This window comes from Schistocerca cancellata, chromosome 2 (assembly GCF_023864275.1).
Source record: "Schistocerca cancellata isolate TAMUIC-IGC-003103 chromosome 2, iqSchCanc2.1, whole genome shotgun sequence".
Classification (NCBI taxonomy): Eukaryota; Metazoa; Arthropoda; class Insecta; order Orthoptera; family Acrididae; genus Schistocerca; species Schistocerca cancellata.
The window spans coordinates 1029660200-1029681877 of NC_064627.1; the positions used below are offsets into that span (position 1 = coordinate 1029660200).

Below are 21678 nucleotides of genomic sequence, written 5' to 3' on the forward strand. Positions count from 1 at the left end.
ATATTTTACCATGCAGCACCCTGCTCGTCACTGTTTATACAACCTCCCTCCACACTAATATCCATAATGCCCATTGCCTTGCTGCTATTGTGCACTGCCTTTCCAAATGCCCAGCTGACTCCAAACCCACAACCTCCTTCCTGGTCATCATGACCAAGCATATCCTCACCGACAGTTACTTTAAAGACATCATCTATGAACAGTTCTGTCATACAGCAATGAGCACGTGCATGGCACCATCCTATGCAAACCTATTCATGGTCAATCTAGAGGAATCCTTCCTAACCATGCAGAATCCGAAACCCCTCACCTGATTCAGATTCGTTGATGACATTTTGATGAGTCTTACCAGTAGATCAGATTTCACTAGGTATGGCCTGCGCTTCAATAGGTTTGGGAAAGGGAGGCTGGCAAAGCTTATAGGTGACTGTGTAGTGGTTGGTGGTGGGATCACTCATGGAAAAATTTGTGTAGCAGATGGTGCTAGAGCTGCACCTTTTTTAGATTCAAGTCAGCTGATTGGTATACCTGCTTAAAGGAAGTCCCTCTAAGGGCTCACCTTCAGAGGATGTCATGTTTCCAAGTAGAGAAGAAATTAGCATATTTCATCAGAATATAAGAGGTATTAGAGATAAAGTTAGTGAACTGCTTATAGATGTTGACTCTGAAATTATTAATATATTGGAGCACCGCTTAAATAATTTGACAATTCAGAGGCTTCCTTTACGAGGATACAGATTAGTTGGCTGTTTTTCATGGAGTATTCCATTTGAGTCCATAGATGTATCACAGCACTGCACTGAACAGATATTTGAATGTTGTGCAGGGGCAGTTGAATTTAGTGAAACTAAACTTCTAATTTTTGTTGTTTATACGTCCCCTAACTTTGACTTCAGAGCATTTCTGCTCAAGCTGGAGAGGGTTCTTGATTCACATTATAGGAAGTACCAGAAATTAGTTATATTGGTGACTCAATATAAATTTTGTACATGATGGTGCAAGAAAAAGGATGTTGGTAGATCTCCGAAATTCATATAATCTGATGCAGACTGTGTTTTTTCCAACTAGGGTGCAGGGGAACAATAGCATAGCCGTAGACTACATTTTTACTCGTTCATCATTACTAGATGGGCATTCTGTTAGTAAAAGGTTGAATGGCCTTTCAGACCATGATGCATAAATTTTAACACTAAAATGCTTTTGTACTCAAGCAAATGTCACATATAAGTACAAACTATGTACAAAAGTTAATCCAACAGCAATAGAGAGTTTTTTAAACTTCGTCAAGGAACAAGAGTGGCAGGATGTTTATAGTCCTGATAACATAGATGATAAATGTAATGCTTTTCTTAACACATTTCTCATGCCCTTTGAGAGTTGCTTTCCATTAGAACATTTAAGATGGGATACTAGCAGCAAAAGGCAGCCCGGGTGGCTGACGAGTGAGATAAGTATATCATGTAGAACAAAGCGGGAATTATATCAAAATATTAGAAGTAGTCACAATCAAGCTACAGTAGCCCATTACAAACAGTACTGTAAAGTGCTTAAAAATGTTATAGGAAGGCAAAGAGTATGTGTTATGCAAATAGAATAGCTAATTCACAGGATGAAATTAAAACCATATGGTCAGTTGTGAAGGAAGTGTCTGGTCAGCAGCTCAAGGTTGACGATATAAAGTCAGTTCGTAGGAAAAATATTTCTGTTGCTGATAAATCAGATATAGGCTATGTACAGTATTTAACAATCATTTTCTGAGCATTGCTGGTGAATTAAATAAAAATTTAGATTCTATAGGGAATCATATAACTCTCTTGGCAAATGCCCTTCGGAAATTGATGTTTGAAATACTCCTCTGCAATACAGACAAGGGGGAGATTGAGTCATTAAATAAATCATCGTAGACTAAGGACTCTCATGGATATGGTGGAGTGCCTAGCAGGATATTAAAATACTGTGCTGCACATGTTAGCCCTGTATTTAGCCATATTGGTAATTTTTCCTTTACGAATGGTCAGTTTCCTGAACAATTAAAGTACTCAAGAGTAAAGCCACTTTGTAAAATGTGAGAAAGGGATAGACAATTTTAGACCTATTTCTATGCCATCAGTGTTTGCTAAAGATATTGTAAAGGCTGTGTATGTAAGGATAATTGATCACAAAATTTGCTATCAAATCTACAGTTCGACTTTAGAAGTCATTTAACAACAGAAAATGCTATATTTTCTTTCCTCTGTGAGGTACTGGATGGGTTAAATGAAAGGTTTTGAATGCTAGGTATATTTTTCTTTTTTTATTTAACTAAGGAGTTTGTGTTGATCACAAAATATTGCTCCAGGAGAATACATTACAGAATACGGGGATTAGCTCACAACTGGTTCACCTCTTACTTTAGCAACAGACAGCAAAAGGTCATTATTCACAGTGTTGAGAATGGCTGTGGTGTGGGGTCTGAGTGTGGTACAGTCAAGTGGGGGGTGTCCCAGGGATCATTGTTGGTGCCACTCCCGTTCCTTATTTATATAAATGATACACCCTCTAGTATTATGGGTAACTCTAAAATATTTCTGTTTGCTCATGTCACTAGCTTGGTAGTAAAGGATGTAGTGTGCAACATTGGCTCAGTTTCAAGTAGTTCTGCTCATGTCATAAGTCCTTGGCTTTTAGAAAATAAACTAATGTTAAATCACAGTAAGACTAAGTTTTTACAGTTTCTAACACACAATTCAACAAAACTTAACGTTTTGATTTCACAGAATGGGCATATGATTAGTGAAACTGAACTGTTCAAATTTCCCGGTAGTAAACTGTTTTGGAAAGTCCATGTTCAGGATCTTGTTCAAAGACTTAATGCTGCCATTTTTATTATTCAAATGGTATCTGAAGTGAGTGATCGTTCGACACAAAAATTAGTCACCTCTGATTATTTTCATTTGCTTATGTCATTTGGTATTATATTTTGGGGTAACTCTTCCCATTCTAAAAGGATATTTTTGGCTCAGAAACAGGTGATTGGGGCAATAAATGGTGTAAGTTCCCGAACCTCTTGTCGACCGCTGTTCACGACTCTGGATATTTTAACATTGGCCTCTCAATATATATATTCCTTACTGTCATTTCTTTGTTAACAATGTTAACTTATTCATAAGAATAAGCAGCTTTCACTTAGTTAATACTCGGCAGAAATCAAACCTGCATTTGGATAGGACTTCCTTAACTCTTGTGCAGAAAGGTGTGCAGTATACTGCTGCATCGATTTTTGATAAGCTACCACTAGAATTGAAAACTCTTAGCAGTAATCCACACGCTTTCAAATCAAAATGGAAGAGTTTCCTCAAGGGTCACTCCTTCTATTCTGTCGTGGAGTTCCTTGAAAAATTAAGCTGATTCTTGTTGTACTGTTGATCGCATTTACTTAAACTTACGGTTTGACTTTTTTCAGGTTCATAAACATTTTATTTTTATCTGTTATTACTTTTATGTTGTAATTTCATGTAATGACACATTCCATGACCTTGGAGATTTGCTCCTCAATTTGGTCCAATGGAACTTGACATGTAAATAAATAAAATAGAAAAATAATCTTGATTGAGGGTGAGGATACCCTATCCACATTCCTCCAGAACCTCAACACCTTCTCCCCCAAGTATATCAAAGGTCTCAATGAGGTTTCCACAGACCGAAATTACCTTCCCAACCTTGTACAAAAGCAGATCTCCCTTGCTGTGTCTATCCAATCAGTTACCACATTCCACATTCCAACCATGTGTGTGAATTGTGATTGCATGAATGTGTGTATGTTTTCTACAGTAGAAGAAGGCCTCTTGGCCGAAAGCTAAAATGTGTAGCTGTTTTTTGCCTGTCTGCTACTCACAATCTCCTCTACATGATGACTAACAACCCATCCTTCTCTTAATATTGAAATACTTTTGCTGTTACCCAAGGTTTCTTTGTAGCTGTGTTTTTCTTCACAACTTCTGTGATTGCCCTTTTTGGATATGTTCATTCCTCTTCAACCGAATTGCCTCATGTGGTATTCAGTATCGTGAGAGGAATTCAAACGCTTCTCATCGTTCTTCAGTACTTTAGTATTCCACTTCTTTGTGCATTGATCCTTCTGGACTAATCTCTTAAACTTCAGTCTACTTTCTGTCATTATTATATTGTGATCCAGTCTATATCTTTTCCTGTGTACACTTTACAGTCCAACATCTGATTTTGGAATTGGCCCACAACAGGAAATATTGGATTGGCAGTTAGCTGCTTATTGTTGACCATTTATAAGCTCACCTTCAAATACAACAGTCGACTTGCTTTTTGGAACTGAAATTTCAATTGGAACTCTGTATGTATTGTTGTTATGACAATTTTGGCTGAATTTCAATTGTAATTCTGTGTATATTGTTTTTACAACTATTTTGGCTTTGAATATTGGTACTGATTTGATCTCACATTATCTGCAGTTTTAATGTTGATGTTGTATATTGATGACCTGGCAGGCGAAATTGGTAGTAACTTCCAACTTTCCATAGAGTATGCAGTTATCTATAATGATGTACTATCTGGAAAAAATTCACACATATTTATATTCGGAGCGTTGCAGAGATTGGCAGCTTGCTTTGAATATTCAGGAATATAAAATTGTGTACTTCACAAAATGCAGAAATGTAGTATCCTATAACTAAAATATCAATAAGTTGCAGCTGGAATCAGTAAACTCATAAAAATCATAGGTATTGTAATTTGTAGGGAAATGAGATCACATAGGCTCAATCTGTCTCTTTCCCAAGGTCGGCTTCTACCAGTTTTTCCATTCTTCTGTAAATAATTCATGTTAGTATTTTGCAACCATGACTTATTAAACTGATAGTTCGGTAGTTTTCAGAACTGTCAGCAACTGTGTTCTTTGGAATTGGAATTACTACATTCTTCTTGAAGTCTGATGGTATTTCACCTGTCTCATACATCTTGCACACTAGATGGAAGACTATTGAATTAATTCAGGTGATGCTGAGGGAATCAGGATAGGAATAGATACACTTAAAATAGTGGATGAATTTTGCCATTTGTGCAGCAAAATAACTGATGAGAGCTGAAGTATAGAGGATATAAAATGTAGACTGGCAATGTCGAGAAAAATGTTTCTTAAGAATAGAAGTTAAGTCTTTTTTGAAGGTGTTTGTCTGGAATGTAGCCATGTATGGAAGTGAAACATGGATGGTAAACAGTTTAAAGAAAAAGAGAATAGAAGCTTTTGAAATATATGACTGCTGAAGATTAGATGGGTCAATCACGCAACTAATGATGAAGCACTGAATAGAATTGGGTCGAGACAAGAAATTTGTGGCATAACTTGACCAAAAGAAGGGGTTGGTTGATAGGACACATTCTGAGACATCAAGGGATCACCAATTTAGTATTGGAGGGTTAAAAATCATAGAGGGAGGCCAAAAGCTGAAGGCAGTAACCAGATTCAGAAGATTGCAGGTTTCCGTAGTTATTGGGAGATGAAGAGGCTCGCACAGGATAGAGTAGCATAGAGAGCTGTGTCAAACCAGTCTTCAGACTGAAGACCCAACAACAATAGGCTCAGTCATTAGTAAAGCAGGTGGCAGAGTTTGAGTCATTTGTAGGATATAGGGAAAATGCGTTCATTATACAAAACACTCGTATAAGCAATTCTAGACTAGTACTCAAGTGTATGGAACTCATAATAATGTGGCTAATAGGGGTCCATGGAAGTGTGCCCCAAGTATTGAAAAACCTTAATACAAAGTTTTAAGAATTGTATTAACTGAGGAATTAAGGAATATACTACAGCCCCTTAGGTATTATGTAGACAATATTATACTAATTACAATACTAGAAATAGGAGTGACCTCCACAAAAATTTAGATTCACTTACTTTGGTTCAGAAAGGTGTACATTATTCAGCAGTATACATTTTCAATAACATTCCAGCAACCATATAATATTTAACTGATAGTAGAGTTCAGTTTGAGAAGAATCTAAAGGATTTATTGGTGGCCATCTCCTTCCACTCCAGTTATGAATTTCTTAGCAGAACCAAATGTTATGTGTATATTGTTAATAATATCACATAATGTGAACATTGCATACAATGTGACTTCCGTACAAATTTTGTGGACTAATGCTGTCATTGTAAATAAGTGCTGTAAAATGTTACTTTATTTTTTTAATCTGATGATGTGTGGCCTAAGAATTGTTATATACACCTAAGTGTGTTGAACATTTAATATGTTGTGACAAGTTTTTTTACTGATTCCACATCCACAAGGGCAATTTTATTTCGAATCTGTGGAAGGTACATTAGGATAGCTATTCTTATTTTGTAAATACTTATTATATATTCTTTTTTTTTAATTATTGGTATGGAAAGTACCCTGTGTCAAGCATTTCTCAGCTTTATTGCAGAGTATGGAGTAAGGATAGATTATCTATAATGACACAATGGTGCAATGTCACAATATCAGAAATGACACTGTTGTCCTTTCTCCCCTATGAAGCTGTTTGTTTTGACAGGTTGACTGCACATCTGGAAGTGAATTCTTGGAATAAAATTGAAATATGTCTGTTTTACAATTCTGTAAATTTACCCAGTACAGCTATGCCTGATATCTGGAAGCATATTCCTGGAGGAAGATTTGGTATGTGTAGACATCAAATGTTTTTGTAGCTATGTATGAATCATATTCATTATGCAACTCTATGAAAGTACAGCCTCTTCCTAAACACAGTTGTATCTGCATGAGCACAGTATATGTGCTAATTCCATGTGATGTTTTCCAGACTGTCACCATATTCATCACATGTCTTTTTATAGGAAATTTTCAGGCCTGTATTTTGGTTGTCTTCATGTAGCTTTTACATCCTCCTCTTAGCCCAATCTTCTCTTTCACTTGGGTTCACCATATCATCAATGAAAAATAAGCAGTCTATGTTCAGATTGTGCTACTTGTAATCCAGCCTTTTGCCTGTTGTTACACTTTCTTTCTGTCATTGTTCTCTCCATTCACATACTTTTTCTTCTTCTTCAAAACTAACTTAAATAGCACTGATGAGTCCATTACCACGTGTGTGTTGATCTCAAAAGGTTCCAACAGCTCTTTCTGGAATCAAACTTTAAGCTTTGGGTTTGTCTCCACTTGAGCAGTTCTCTGGTCTTAGGTGCCACACCAAATTTCTCTAAGAGGTTAAAAAGTGTTTGTCTTTTTTGTTGCATATCTTCTTAAAATTCAAGATTTTCAAGATTGTTTGCTTTTTTTGTAGCTTCCTGATTTATGAGATCATTCTCAGGTTGTACATACACTCCTGGAAATGGAAAAAAGAACACATTGACACCGGTGTGTCAGACCCACCATACTTGCTCCGGACACTGCGAAAGGGCTGTACAAGCAATGATCACACGCACGGCACAGCGGACACACCAGGAACCGCGGTGTTGGCCGTCGAATGGCGTTAGCTGCGCAGCATTTGTGCACCGCCGCCGTCAGTGTCAGCCAGTTTGCCGTGGCATACGGAGCTCCATCGCAGTCTTTAACACTGGTAGCATGCCGCGACAGCGTGGACGTGAACCGTATGTGCAGTTGACGGACTTTGAGCGAGGGCGTATAGTGGGCATGCGGGAGGCCGGGTGGACGTACCGCCGAATTGCTCAACACGTGGGGCGTGAGGTCTCCACAGTACATCGATGTTGTCGCCAGTGGTCGGCGGAAGGTGCACGTGCCCGTCGACCTGGGACCGGACCGCAGCGACGCACGGATGCACGCCAAGACCGTAGGATCCTACGCAGTGCCGTAGGGGACCGCACCGCCACTTCCCAGCAAATTAGGGACACTGTTGCTCCTGGGGTATCGGCGAGGACCATTCGCAACCGTCTCCATGAAGCTGGGCTACGGTCCCGCACACCGTTAGGCCGTCTTCCGCTCACGCCCCAACATCGTGCAGCCCGCCTCCAGTGGTGTCGCGACAGGCGTGAATGGAGGGACGAATGGAGACGTGTCGTCTTCAGCGATGAGAGTCGCTTCTGCCTTGGTGCCAATGATGGTCGTATGCGTGTTGGGCGCCGTGCAGGTGAGCGCCACAATCAGGACTGCATACGACCGAGGCACACAGGGCCAACACCCGGCATCATGGTGTGGGGAGCGATCTCCTACACTGGCCGTACACCACTGGTGATCGTCGAGGGAACACTGAATAGTGCACGGTACATCCAAACCGTCATCGAACCCATCGTTCTACCATTCCTAGACCGGCAAGGGAACTTGCTGTTCCGACAGGACAATGCACGTCCGCATGTATCCCGTGCCACCCAACGTGCTCTAGAAGGTGTAAGTCAACTACCCTGGCCAGCAAGATCTCCGGATCTGTCCCCCGTTGAGCATGTTTGGGACTGGATGAAGCATCGTCTCACGCGGTCTGCACGTCCAGCACGAACGCTGGTCCAACTGAGGCGCCAGGTGGAAATGGCATGGCAAGCCGTTCCACAGGACTACATCCAGCATCTCCACGATCGTCTCCATGGGAGAATAGCAGCTTGCATTGCTGCGAAAGGTGGATATACACTGTACTAGTGCCGACATTGTGCATGCTCTGTTGCCTGTGTCTATGTGCCTGTGGTTCTGTCAGTGTGATCATGTGATGTATCTGACCCCAGGAATGTGTCAGTAAAGTTTCCCCTTCCTGGGACAATGAATTCACGGTGTTCTTATTTCAATTTCCAGGAGTGTATGTCCCAACACTTGACCTTCCTATTCTAAGTCTTGCTTGGTATTTGCTGATATAGCTTCCTGTATGTTTTCTGATTCTATTTAGAAGGAGCCGTGAGAGAATATTGTATGTGACTGATTGCTGGGATAATTCTCTGTAGCTACATGCATCTTTATGGTGTAATGTGTGTATGATTCCCGTCTTTCAATTCTCTGGTATTTTCTCCTTCTCCTTTTCCCAGATATCTTTCACGGGTCTATTGTGGAATTAAATGTTTTATTGTTATGGCAAGGTCGGAATTAAGGATTTGGAAATTCATGTCACCACTTGTTTTGTTTCATTCCAACAAAACCACTACTATGTGATGCTAAGAAATAACAAGAAAAGGGAAGAATGAGTAGTGCCATCTGGCTGTTGTGGGGTGACAGAACTCTTTCAGGAAACAGAGGTGAAGTAGACCAGTGGCCACAGTGGCGCATCAGCCCAGGTCTGGCACATGCACATGTCAGGCACTTGACATTCATCCCCTGTTTAATTTTGCAGGAATTGAGTCACAATATTTTTTTTAAAACTATGGTTCTATTAGACAGCTGCCAAATTACAGTAGACCTTTTTTTTTTTTTTAAGTGAGCTGTATATTAGGGCTTCAGATTGCAAAACTGTCCCACTTTTTTTGTCAGTCATTTTATAGTTTGTACTACCCTCTTCAGATCTTCCTGAATCTGATCCAGCCATGTTTTTCTGGATTATCCTATTGGTCTTTTCCCCTGCATATTTCTATCAAAGTATTGTTTTGGCAAGTGGTTATCCCTCACCCCCTTCACGTGTTCAGACTACTTGAACCATGCAGTATTCAGTCTCTGAGTCATTGACAGATCCACTTGCACATCTCCTCTGACGTCTTCATTCCTAATTTTATCTCTGATAGTCTTCTGCAGGGCTGGTGACAGAAACTTTATTTCACCTGCCTGTAACTTGCTCAAATCTCCATTGTTAATTACACAGTACTCCAGACTGTATATCATTATCTGCTGGAGATACGAGACCTGAGATTCTCATGGCATATGCAGTGTTCAAGTAACTTATGGGAGTGCAGCTGGATAACATTGTCGACAACTGCCGATATTTCAACGGGAGCACAAAAGGGTGTGCTCCTTTCGAAATACCAGTGACTTTCGGTGATGTCATCTGGCTTCATTCCTGTAAGTTATTTGGGCAGGAGATACATTTCAAACATGGTCCATTTGCCTCTCACAGTAACTACCTTGCCCCCCACAAGGTTCCAAAGTTCATGAAAAAATTTAGATCCCTATCTTACTATGTTCTGTACTTCTAGTGTGTCTGTTCCATTTCTTGATATTATACTTCCCGGCTAACTGAGAGCTTCCACACATTCAATTTTCTCTCCATATAGTGTCAGGTTGCCCTAGGCAAGTGTCCTACTCATAATCATTGCTACAGTTGCCTCTTGTTGTTTACTGTCAATTGCTACTCTTTAAATTTGGGGTTCCATTCATCTAATCCTCCCTGTACCTATTCCTTGACTGGCATTATAATCACATCCACAAGTGCAATAAAAAGTAATGGGGAAAGTGAATTGCCCTGTTGCACTCCTCTCTCTAACCTGGACCAGTCCAATCTGCCATTACCCATTTGTACAAAACTTTTCAGCCTCCATATAGCATTTGCATCTTCATTATTTTGATGTTCGGAACCGTTACTTCTTATGACAACTCCCAGGTCTTATACCTTGGCACACTGCCATACATTTTATTACACTATTTTATGTAACTGAGTTATTCTGTAATAAAATAGCTTGAATGTTAATCATCAGTAAAGGAGTATTAGAAGTCAAAGACATATAAATGACTTGGGATGAATGTAAACACTTGTTTGATTGAAGAAGGGCACTGTATTTATCTTTGTAATAAGTAGACATAATTGAATGTACGACAAAAGCATTCTTCTAGTGTTTTAAGTAATAAAGTGTCATGGTGATTGATTTTTCCTTAAGAGTGGAGTCTGTTGATAGTGTGTTAAGGTTTTGTTCATATTTAGGGAGTAGTAGCTTTGAATAAATTCTATTCAATAAAACATTTTATCTGCAATGTAAGGAAAAGATTGATTGCTGCTTACTGTAAAGATGACATGTTAAGTTGCAGACAGACACAACTAACAGACACTTATACATTAGCTTTCGGCCACAGCCTTCATCAGAAAAGGAAACACACACATATACATCCACACATATTCATCCACACATATTAATTCACACAAGCAAGCACACCTCATGCACATGTTAACTGCCATCTGTGGCAGCTCGAACTGGAATGCAGCTGTCACACACAATGGAAGCAGGAGTCTGGAGAGAACAGGGAAGGGGTAGTGGTGTATGGGTGGGGGAAGAGAAAAATGCTGTCGGGCAGAGTGTGCAGAGACTAGACTGCCAACAGGTGTAGTGCTGGGAGGCTGTGGGTAGAGGGGGGAGGGGGGGGGGGGGAGGAAGTGGAACGGAGCGAAAAAGGACAGGAGCAGGGAAAGATGGGCAGGTGCATTGGGTGGAGGGTATGGGGATGGTATGTTACCGTAGGTTGAGGCGGGGATAATTTCGAGAGCGGAGAATGTGTTGTAAGGATAACTCCCATCTGCGCAGCTCAGAAAAGCAGGTGGTGGAAGGGGATCCAGATGGGCTCGGGTAGTGAAGCAGCCATTGAAGCCAAGCTTGTTATGTTGAGCTACATGTGGTGCCACTGGGCGGTCTACTTTGCCCTTCGCGACAGTGGCCATTCATCCTGGTGCACAGCTGGTTGGTAGTCATACCAATATGACATGTCATACCTATATGACATGGGTACTTTCACATATTGCCCAGCCTCTGGTGGGGTAGGATAAGCCTGTGACAGAATTGAAATAAGAGGTGCTGGGTGAGTGGACTGGACAGGTCTTGCACGATCCTTCTGGCAGGGTGTTGGGATAAGGAAGGACTGGGATGTGGAGGTTGGGTGGGCAACAGAATACCACTTTAAAAGAGCGGTGTGAAGGATCTTGGGTAGAATGCTCTTCATTTCAGGGCGTGATGATAGGTAATCAAAGCCCTGGCAAAGGATGTGATTCAGTTGTTCCAGTCCAAGTCGGTATTGGGTAATGAAGGAGGCATTCCTTTGTGTTTGGTTCCTAGGGGTGGTGGAAGGATTTGGGGTATGAGGGGCAATGGCATGGGAGACCTGTTTGTGAACTTGATCTGGGGTAGTCCCTATCTGTGAAGGCTTTGGTGAGACCCTCAGCGTACTGGGCAAGGGATTTTTTGTCACAGCAGATACACCCTCCCCAGGTGGCCAGGTTGTACGGGACGGATTTTTTTGGTGAGGAAGGAATGACAGCTGTTGAAATGCAGATACTGTTGGTGGTTGGTGGGTTTTATGTGGACAGAGGCGTGGATGGAGCCATCAGAGAGGAAGAGGTCAATATTCAGGAAGGTTACATGCAGGGTTGAGGAGGACCAAGTGAAGCGGATGAGAGAGAAAGAGTTGAGACTGTGAAGGAATGAAGGTAGGGTGTCTCGGCCCTGAGTCCACATCATGAAGATATCACCAGTGAGCCTGAACCAGACTAGGAGGTATGCATTTTGGGAGGCTAGGAAGGTCTCCTCTAGTTGGCATAGGAAGGTGCCACCCAATGCCCGTGACTGTGCTGCACATTTGTTTGTATAACTTCCCTTCAAAGGAGAAATAGTTGTGAGTTAGGATAAAGTTAGTATGGTGTGAGGAATGAGGTAGTGGGTATGGGGTCTGAAGGACATTGGGAAAGGTAGTGTTCAGTAGCGGTAGAACCATGGGCAAGAGGGATGTTGGTGTATAGGGAGGTAGTGTCAACAGTGATGAGTAGGGATCCAAGGAGGTCAAGGAGTGGTTGGCATCTTTGAGACAGGAGGCTAGATTACAGGCAGTTGGTTGGAGATGTTGATCAATGATGGCCAAAAGTATTTCAGTGGGGGCAGAATAACCTACCATAGTGGGGCATCCAGAATTGTTCGCCTTGTGGGTTTTGGGTAGCATGTAGAGGGCAGAGGTGCAGGGTGTCATAGAGGTGAGGAGGGAAATGGATTTAGGGGAGAGGTTCTAGGAAGGGCCTAAGGTGTTAAGCAGGCATTGGGGGTTATGTTGGACTTTTGGGGTGGATCACTGGCAGAGTTTGTAAGTGGAGGAGTCACATAATTGGCAGAGGCCTTTTGCCAGGTAGTCACTACGATTCATAACAACAGTGGTGGAATATTTGTCTGCACATCGGATGATAAGTTCAGGATTTGTTTTGAGGTTGTGTATGGCTGTCCTCTCTTCTATTGAAAGATTGGTGTTATGAGGAAGGATCTGGAGGAGGATAGTGGTGTCAAGGAATTCCTGGAAGATGACCAGCAGGTGGTGAGGTGGAGGGGATCACAGTTGGATGGTGGTCTGAACTGGGAGAGGTGTGATTCAGTGTTGGGATAGGTTGGCTTTGATTGGAGGAATTTGTGGCAAAGAAGTGTTTCCACTGCAGGGTTTGGAAGAAGGAGAGTAAGTCTTTGACAAGTCAAACATGGTTAAATTTGGCTGTAGGGCTAAAGGTGAGGCTTTTGGATGGGACTGAAACTTCTTTGAGGCTGAGGGTTTTGGTAGAAAGGTTAACAACAGTTTTATGGGAATGTTTCAACTCTGGATTTGTAGAGTTTTTTGAGGGATGTGGCAAGTTTGAAAGGTCAGCTAGGCAGGCTTTGTGTGATTGAAGGGTTGACAAGGAGGAATGCTGTGGGTAAGATAGGGATTGGATAGTGGTGCCCTGAGGTGACAGTGGGATGGCAGCAGGTTGGATAACTTATGGAGAGGGTGTCTGGAACGCTCCTCCAGGTGCTGGAGAGCAAGGGATTCAATTTCAGATATATGATGTATGTGGTAGGGATTGCACAGTAGCAGTAGTACCTTGCAGAGGGAGCAGAGGTGGTTCTGAGATGCCTACACATGGAGATACTTTTTTGGAGTACCAGGTTTTTCAATCTGAAAAGGTGAAGACAACTGTGAAAGGAGAGGTGGGATTCAGAGTAGGGAATGTTTATGGTTGGGACTTTGGGGGTGGTGGGGGGGGGGGGGTGGATTCCATCGTTTATACAGCATTTAAGAAACAGGATTTGGGACTGGGTTTTAGCTAGAGAAAGGGATACTTTCTGAACAGGAGCAGAAAGATGGAGCAGTGGTCCATTGTGGTAGGGATGACATAGGGGAAACAGTAATGTCACAGAAATAGGCAAAATAAAATGTTAGATGGTTGTGAGGGGAGCTGGATAAGAGGAAAGGCACACAAAAACAGGCACAGATATGCAAAAATGTGTGAAACAACATAAATATGCACAATTACATTAAAAACATACAGAAACATGGGAGAAAAGGGACGGATGAGGTATATGAGTATGCATGTGTTGGGATAAAGGAAGAGAGGGGGAGGGGAGATCAGTTAAGTTGAGGATCAGTGGTCTGTGTGGAAAATAAAATGCTAAAGTGTGTGATGGTGAGGGAGGAAGTGGATCAATAGGAATGAATACCATTATTGGTGGAAAGAATTTGGGGGATCCAATGCTGCATCAACATTGTATCTTATCACATGTGATTTATCTTTCGTCATTCTCCCACCTGAAAACTGCTGCCTTTTGATATTTCATTAACAGTATTCAAAAATGTATATTCTCTGCTTGATGAGTAAATATAATATTTTCGGTGGTGTAACTGAAAATGACTTATATACGAGACAAACTGAGCCTTCTACGTGGAAGATATCTGTTCTGGTTGAACATATCAGTAATGGCCTGAGGAACTAGTTTCCCATGACAAGCAATCTATTTATTTTTAGAAGTGACCATTTTTTTGTGTGTCGAGAAACCGTGTTGTTATACACACATGCTTGTGATAAAACTCTTTCCAGATTGCAGAATAGCTTGTCATCATTTATTATTTAGTTGCCAGATATTGTGTGCTTGGATGTTTCTTGGCAAGACTGATCGCCTGCGTGCTTTCCTGTAATCTTATTACTTATTTTTGTGTGTGTAGTGGGGGGGAGGGGGGGGGGGGGGAAGCAGTGCTTTCTTTCCGAAAAAAATTTACCTCATTTTTAACTCTTTTTGTTGACAATAATTAAATTTGGAAAAACTGTCCTAGTTTCATGATCTTATTTGCTTGAGAATTTGGCAGTATAAAGTAAACTGAGAACCTAATTATTTCAAGTGGTTATCAATGATGGTTGCTTGCTTATATTGCATATCATTGTCTTCCAGTGTTAAATCTTTTGCACACATAGGTTTCACTCAAATGAAAATGTCCAATTGCAGACCTATGGACAATGTGTTGAGAAAGTGTTAGTCCTGTATGCCGTCTTTATCGACCTATGTGTAGGCCATAATAAGTGTTACATTTGTTGTGCATAGGCACAGTGTGACACATTAGCAGAGTTTGGTTACTTGTCACTGTTCCTTTCTCTCCCTCAGATAAGATGTGATGCCATGTGACACACCAATGGAGGTGCCAATGATGAAAGTTACCAAGGAAGAACAGCAGAGTGTGGTACACTTTCTTTGTGGGGAAGGTGTCCATCCAATGGACATACACAGAAAAATTAAGGTGTCTTTGGTGCAAAGTGTGTTTCAGGCAAAACAGTGCATAAGTGATGTTGGCATTTTTGTGTGTGTGTGTGTGTGTGTCAGAAAAGACACTGATGGATAATGCACGACCCAGGCAGGTGACAAATCGTATTCGTGATGAGATAGTTGCTGCTATTGACAGTTGCGTTCAAACTAGTAGATGGGTTGCATTGGACACCATTAGTGCTCAAGTAAATGTGTCCCATCACAGTATGCACATCATTGTGCGCAATACACTTGGTTAACGGAAGGTTTGTGCTCAGTGGGTCCCCAAATGTTTGTCCAAGGAGCAGCAACACAACAGAATGGTAATGTCACTGAACCATTTGGTGCAATATCAGGAGGAGAATTATTATTTCTTTCCAAGGTCATTGCCAGAGATGTATCCGTATAGCCACTGTTTCAGCCAGAATCCAAATGTGAGAGTGTGCAGTGAAAGCAGGCAGATTCACCTAAACCAAAGAAAATCTGTTTAATAACTTCAGCAGCTAAGGTCATGTTGACTATGTTCTTCGATGAGCAGGGGCCTCTGAGGTGGAGTTCCTCCACAAAGGACAAACAATAAATGCCAACAAATACTGTGATATTCTTCGTCAGCTGCAATTATCAATCAAGAATAAATGCCAGGGAACCTCTCAAAGTGCGTTATCTTCTCGCATTACAATTTACATCTTCTTTGTTGCCAAACATACATAGGATCTTTTCAAATTATGTAATTGGGAAGTGCTAGACCACCACGCATAAAGTCCTGACTTGAGTCCCTGTGATTTCCATGATTTTGGCCCACTCAAGAAACATCTCAGGTGGGACCACCGTGGATTGGATAAAGAACTGCAGCAAGCTGTGACAGAGTGGATCCGTGCTCAACCTCAGAAGTTCTTCTTCCAGGATATTCATAATCTTGTGCCAAGGTGGGATAAGTGCCTCAACAGCCAGTAATAATGCCTGTACATGGAAATTACCTTTCCGTTTGACTGCACCTTGTAGAAACGACAATAAACTCTAAAACACATGTTTTGGCCACATACATCCTTATTTTTCTACTTTGAGGCAATGCCTGACCCATCAGAATGTTGAGTATGACAAAGTGGTTATAGTTCTAGTTTCTGCATGTGTTAACATTGTAGTTACAAGACATTTTTGTCATGAAAAAAGAAAGAAAACAGCCAGTTTGTCATTTTAAGTTGATATTTTAGGCTAATTTTCTCTCTGCACATTCTGATAGTGTCTGTAGAAAATACACCCTCTGTACTCGTATGTTTAGTAGCAAGTAAGCACTTCCTCAAATATTGCCAGTCGTCTTTGCAGAAACACTGTATATAAATGAATATAAAGTAATAAAAATAATCTAATATATTTAATTCTTGTATCAACTTGTACAGTGGTGCAGTGCTAGATTAAGTCATACAAAGAGTGTGAATTCTGTTTCAATACAGTTGCAATGTCCTTCATTACTGCAGTAATAACATGTCTAAATTAAAGACTGTGTCTGCGTTGGCTTTGATGTTTCTGGACACGTTTGGACTTCCTCCTGGCTCCAGATGTGCTGGTGGGCAGAGGGAACAGCCGGTCCCAAAGTTGCATGCGTTCCTGGTAGTACAAGCCTTGCTTCATCGTCAGGTCTGAGCCAATCTCCAGGTATGCTGGATTTGAAAGATCGAGTGTTTTCCAATCGACATTAACGAGGTCAGTTTTCTCTGATGTGGGATTCCTATAACAATAAACACAAGAAGTTTTCTATAATTGTAGTTACATTATACTATCACTACTACAAGGAACAAAAAATGTTACACTATGTTTTTAAAAAGTTATTTTAACAGTCAATAAAAATGTTGCATAAATGTAAACTAATTAGCATATCGAACAGTGGCCATACGTCATTTCCTTCTTCATACCAACTACCAATGTACATCTACATCTATAATTTAGAGTATACCATGCTCTAGAATATGCTATCTAGTGTGTGGCACCAAATACTTTTCATGGCACTATTCATTAAAGTTTCTTCCTGTTACAGTTACAGTCACAGTCCATACATGTGAACAATTATCTCTGTGTAAGCTGCTATTCCCCTAATTTTATTTTCACCATCTCAGTGGGAGTTGAATGTGAGAGGGAAGAAGATTATTGTTTAATGTCTAACATATCATTAAGACACGAAGCACAAGCTCAGATTTTGGAAGGATGGTGAAATAAATTGACTATGCCCTTTCAGAGGAATCATCCCAGCATTTGCTTTAAGCAATTTAGGGAAATCACAGGAAACCTAAATCTGGATGGCCAGATAGTGGCTGGAAATGTTGTCCTCCCAAGTATATGTGATGCCTTACTGCTTTGCCACCTTGCTCAGTAGGAGTGGAGTGTGAATGATGTAAAATGGTAGTACCATGGATCAGCTTTTCCGTCTTGTTTTGTACATTGCTGTGACATGTGTAGTCTTCAAAACGCTGTGACACCTGTGCTCTTCTAAATACTGTAAAGAGTTCTTTGGTCAATGGACAGCCAATACTCCTGAAAAAACTGCAGAGATCCTAATAGAGACTTCACTTGGTCCTGGGGCTTTGCTCAGTTTTAGCTACTCTATTAACTCTCGAGTGGACGCACCATTTTTCGTAACATGAGCAGGCGCACAGTGTACTTTATACAAATGTAAAGTATAGCTGTCTTTATATTACCAAGGTGAACATGTATGTGAAAAATCACAGTTTAATAAAACAGCAATAAAATGAAATTACATTATATGAGCTAAAGCACTGTATAAGTAAATAACAAAATAAACTTTCGTTATATCACTCTGTTGCCGCTTACAAGTGTTACCCCACAATAACGACCTTCTTGAAGCATAAAACAGCACAACTGCATCAGATCCCATCTAAATGCTTATTCTTTTACTAATTATCTCATTGAGAACTGCTTCATTGTGAGACTGTGCTGCTACCTTGTAATCTGGGTCATTTTCTTGTATGAATTCTACATTTTTTTCTCACCTAGCTCGCTGTTTTACACTAAGAAGCCAAAGAAACTGGTACACCTGTTGAATATCGTGCAGGGCCCCTGCTAGCACACAGAAGTGCTGCAACATGACGTGGTATGGACTCGACCAATGTCTGAAGTAGTGCTGGAGGGAATTGACACCATGAATCCTCCAGGGCTGTCCATAAATCCGTAAGAGCACAAAGGTGTGGAGATCTCTTCTAAACAGCATGTTGTAAGGCATCCCAGATATGCTCAATAATGTTCATATCTAGGGAGTTTGGTGGCCAGTGAAAGTGTTTAAGCTCTGAAGAATAGTGTTCCTGGAGCCACTCTGTAGCAATTCTGGACATGTGGGCTGCTCAGCATTGCAATCTGCAGCAATTTGCAGAAGGTTTTCACTTCCGTCACGATCCATTTCAGTCGTTGTTGGTCCCGTTCTTGCAGGATCTTTTTTCCAGCCACACTGATGTAAAAGATTTTATGTTTTACCAGATTCCTTACCTTCGCGGTATGCTTATGAAATGGTCGTATGGGAAAATCCCCACTTCTTCACTGCCTCGGAGATGCTGTGCCCCATCACACGTGCGGCGACTATAACACCACATTCGAACTCACTTAAACCTTTATAACTTGCCATTGTAGCAGCAGTAACCGATCTAATAACTGCTCCAGACACTTGTTGTCTTATATAGGCACTAACGAACAAAGCGCCGTATTCTGCCTTGGAACACGCATGTCTGTACCAGTTTCTTTGGTGCTTCAGCATATATTACTGATGCCCCCTGGGACATAAAACAGCTTATCATTGTGTTAGCTGAAGCAATACTGAAGGAATAGATGTGGTCTTGCAATGGAACAGTACAAGACAATGTTGTTTATAGTTGGCGCACTTTGTACATAGGTGCACCTGCTGGAGGGTTAAAGTGCAACATGTTGTCATACAATCTGAACTATATGTAACTTGGATTTTCTCATTTATTTACTGGACCTTCCTTCCTTCCTTCCTTCCTTCCCTATTGATGCCTTGGTTTCCTGTCATTTGATTTCTCTGCTTCAGTCTGTTCATACGGAATGTCTTTCTTTTCTGGAAACCCAGTGTGACATGTCATGTTATTTTTCCATACAAACTGTACTAATGTTTTAACTTTATACTAGATAACATTGTAGTGAGCAGCTCATTAGATTCCAATTTCAATAAAAGTTTTCCATTTAAGAGGGCAGTGTTATCATGTTGAAATATACCATTGTTTTCTTAACGTGCACCTTCACATGACGAGGCAATTACCTGACACCTCTAGGACATGATTAATCAACAGCTATACTGTTTAATACTATTTGTGCCTACACCAGAATGACCTAAAAACATTGCAGATATGCTTTTAAATCGTTGAAAGTAGCTTTTGAAGTAATAGAAAGTGACAATAAATTTATCAGAAACATAGACAGGATGTCAAAAAAAAATATAACATACTAATAAAAACAGCTGAAAATTGTTACTCTTTGTCCATAGAAAAAGAATAAACCAATAAATTATTCTGTAAGTGAAAGTTAAACTTGTAGAAGCACTTCAAAGGTATCAAGAATACTGACTTTGTAACATATATACACGTGTTAAAATTACCGAACTATCAGTTTAATAAGCCACGGCTGCAAACACTAACACGAATTTTTTACAGATGAATGGAAAAACTGGTAGAAGCCGACCTCAGGAAGGATCAGTTTGAATTCCGTCGGAATGTTGGAACACATGAGGCAATACTGACCCTACGACTTATCTTAGAACATAGATTAAGGAAAGGCAAACCTACATTTTCTAGCATTTGTAGACTTAGAAAAAACTTTTGACAATGTTGACTGGAATACTCTCTTTCAAATTCTGAAGGTGGTAGGGATCAAATACAGGGAGCGAAACACTATTTACAATTTGTGCAGATACCAGACAGCAGTATAAGAGTCCGGGACCATGAAAGGAAAGCAATGGTTGGGAAGGGAGTGAGACAGGGTTGTAGTCTATCCCCAATGCTATTTAATCAGTATATTGAGCAAGCAGTAAAGGAAACAAAATAAAAATTTTGAGTAGGAATTAAAATCCATGGAGAAGAAATAAAAACTTCGAGGTTTGCCGATGAGGCTGGCAGAGACAGCAAAGGACCTGGAAAAGCAGTTGAATAGAATGGACATGTCTTGAAATGAGGATATAAGATGAACATCAACAAAAGCAAAAGGAGGATAATGGAATGTAGTCAAATTAAATCAAGTGTTGCTGAGGGTATTAGATTAGGAAATGAGACACTTAAAGTAGTAGATGAGGTTTGCTATTTGGGGAGCAAAATAACTGATGATGGTCGAAGTAGAGAGGATAAAAAAATGTTGACCGGCAATGGCAAGGAAAGCATTTATGAAGAAGAGAAATCTGTTAACATCAAGTATAGAAAATGTCAGGAAGTCTTTTCTGAAAGTATTTGTATGGCGTGTAGCCATGTATGGAAGTGAAACCTGAACAATAAATAGTTTAGACAAGAAGAGAAAAGAAGCTTTCAAAATGTGGTGCTACAGAAGAATGCTAAAGATTAGATGGGTACATCACATAACTAATGAGGAGGTACTACATAGAATTGGGAAGAAGAGGAATTTGTGGCACAACTTGACTAGAAGAAGGGATCGGTTGGTAGGACACATCCTGAGGCATCAAGGGATCACCAATTTAGTATTGGAGGGAAACATGGATGGTAAACATCATAGAGGGAGAGACCAAGGGATGAATACACTAAGCAGATTCAGAAGGATGTAGGTTGCAGTAGTTACTTGGAGATAAAGGAGCTTGCACAGGATAGAGTAGCATGGAGAGCTGCATCAAACCAGTCTGTGAACTGAAGACCACGACGACAACAACATATATATATATTTGTTCCAAGTTATAAGAAGTCATAATACATACTTTCCATCATATAAACCAGCTAATTATAAAACTGCACATTTTATTCAGATGAACTATGTACAAAATATCAGCTTCTGCATCTATGAATTGAGCAACTCACCCATGTTTGATGAAGTTTGCCCACATTTTTGTCATTCTTTTAACTGTTGTGTATTCAGGATCAGTTTTAACAAATTCTGGGAACATTGCTGAGATGTAGAACAAATAAATTAGATCATCATGATGTGAAACACCTGTCAGAGGAAGAAAGGAAATCATTAATAGGACATTGACTGTAAATAGAATACGAAGAATGTTCTATAATATTGTTGTCAAAGCTGTTATATGCATTTTACTTCTAACAAAACCGAAAAGTTTCTGTCTTGCTAATGAC

The 21678-nt window shown here is 40.5% G+C and overlaps 1 protein-coding gene across 2 annotated transcripts in view; it reads right to left on the reverse strand.

Moving 5' to 3' along the window:
- The window catches only part of LOC126162996 (esterase E4-like), a 292795-nt gene that overhangs the window by 227760 nt on the left and 43357 nt on the right, over positions 1-21678 (reverse strand). The window contains exons 9-10 of one of the 2 annotated variants that reach the window (XM_049919857.1): positions 21406-21538; positions 16730-17102 (exon numbers count right to left, since the gene is read on the reverse strand). The exons of the other annotated variant lie outside the window; for it this stretch is intronic. Coding sequence (XP_049775814.1) covers positions 16868-17102; positions 21406-21538 — 368 coding nt within the window. The 3' untranslated portion in view covers positions 16730-16867. Of the gene's footprint in view, positions 1-16729; positions 17103-21405; positions 21539-21678 lie in introns of those variants that run through there. 2 annotated transcript variants of the gene reach the window in all.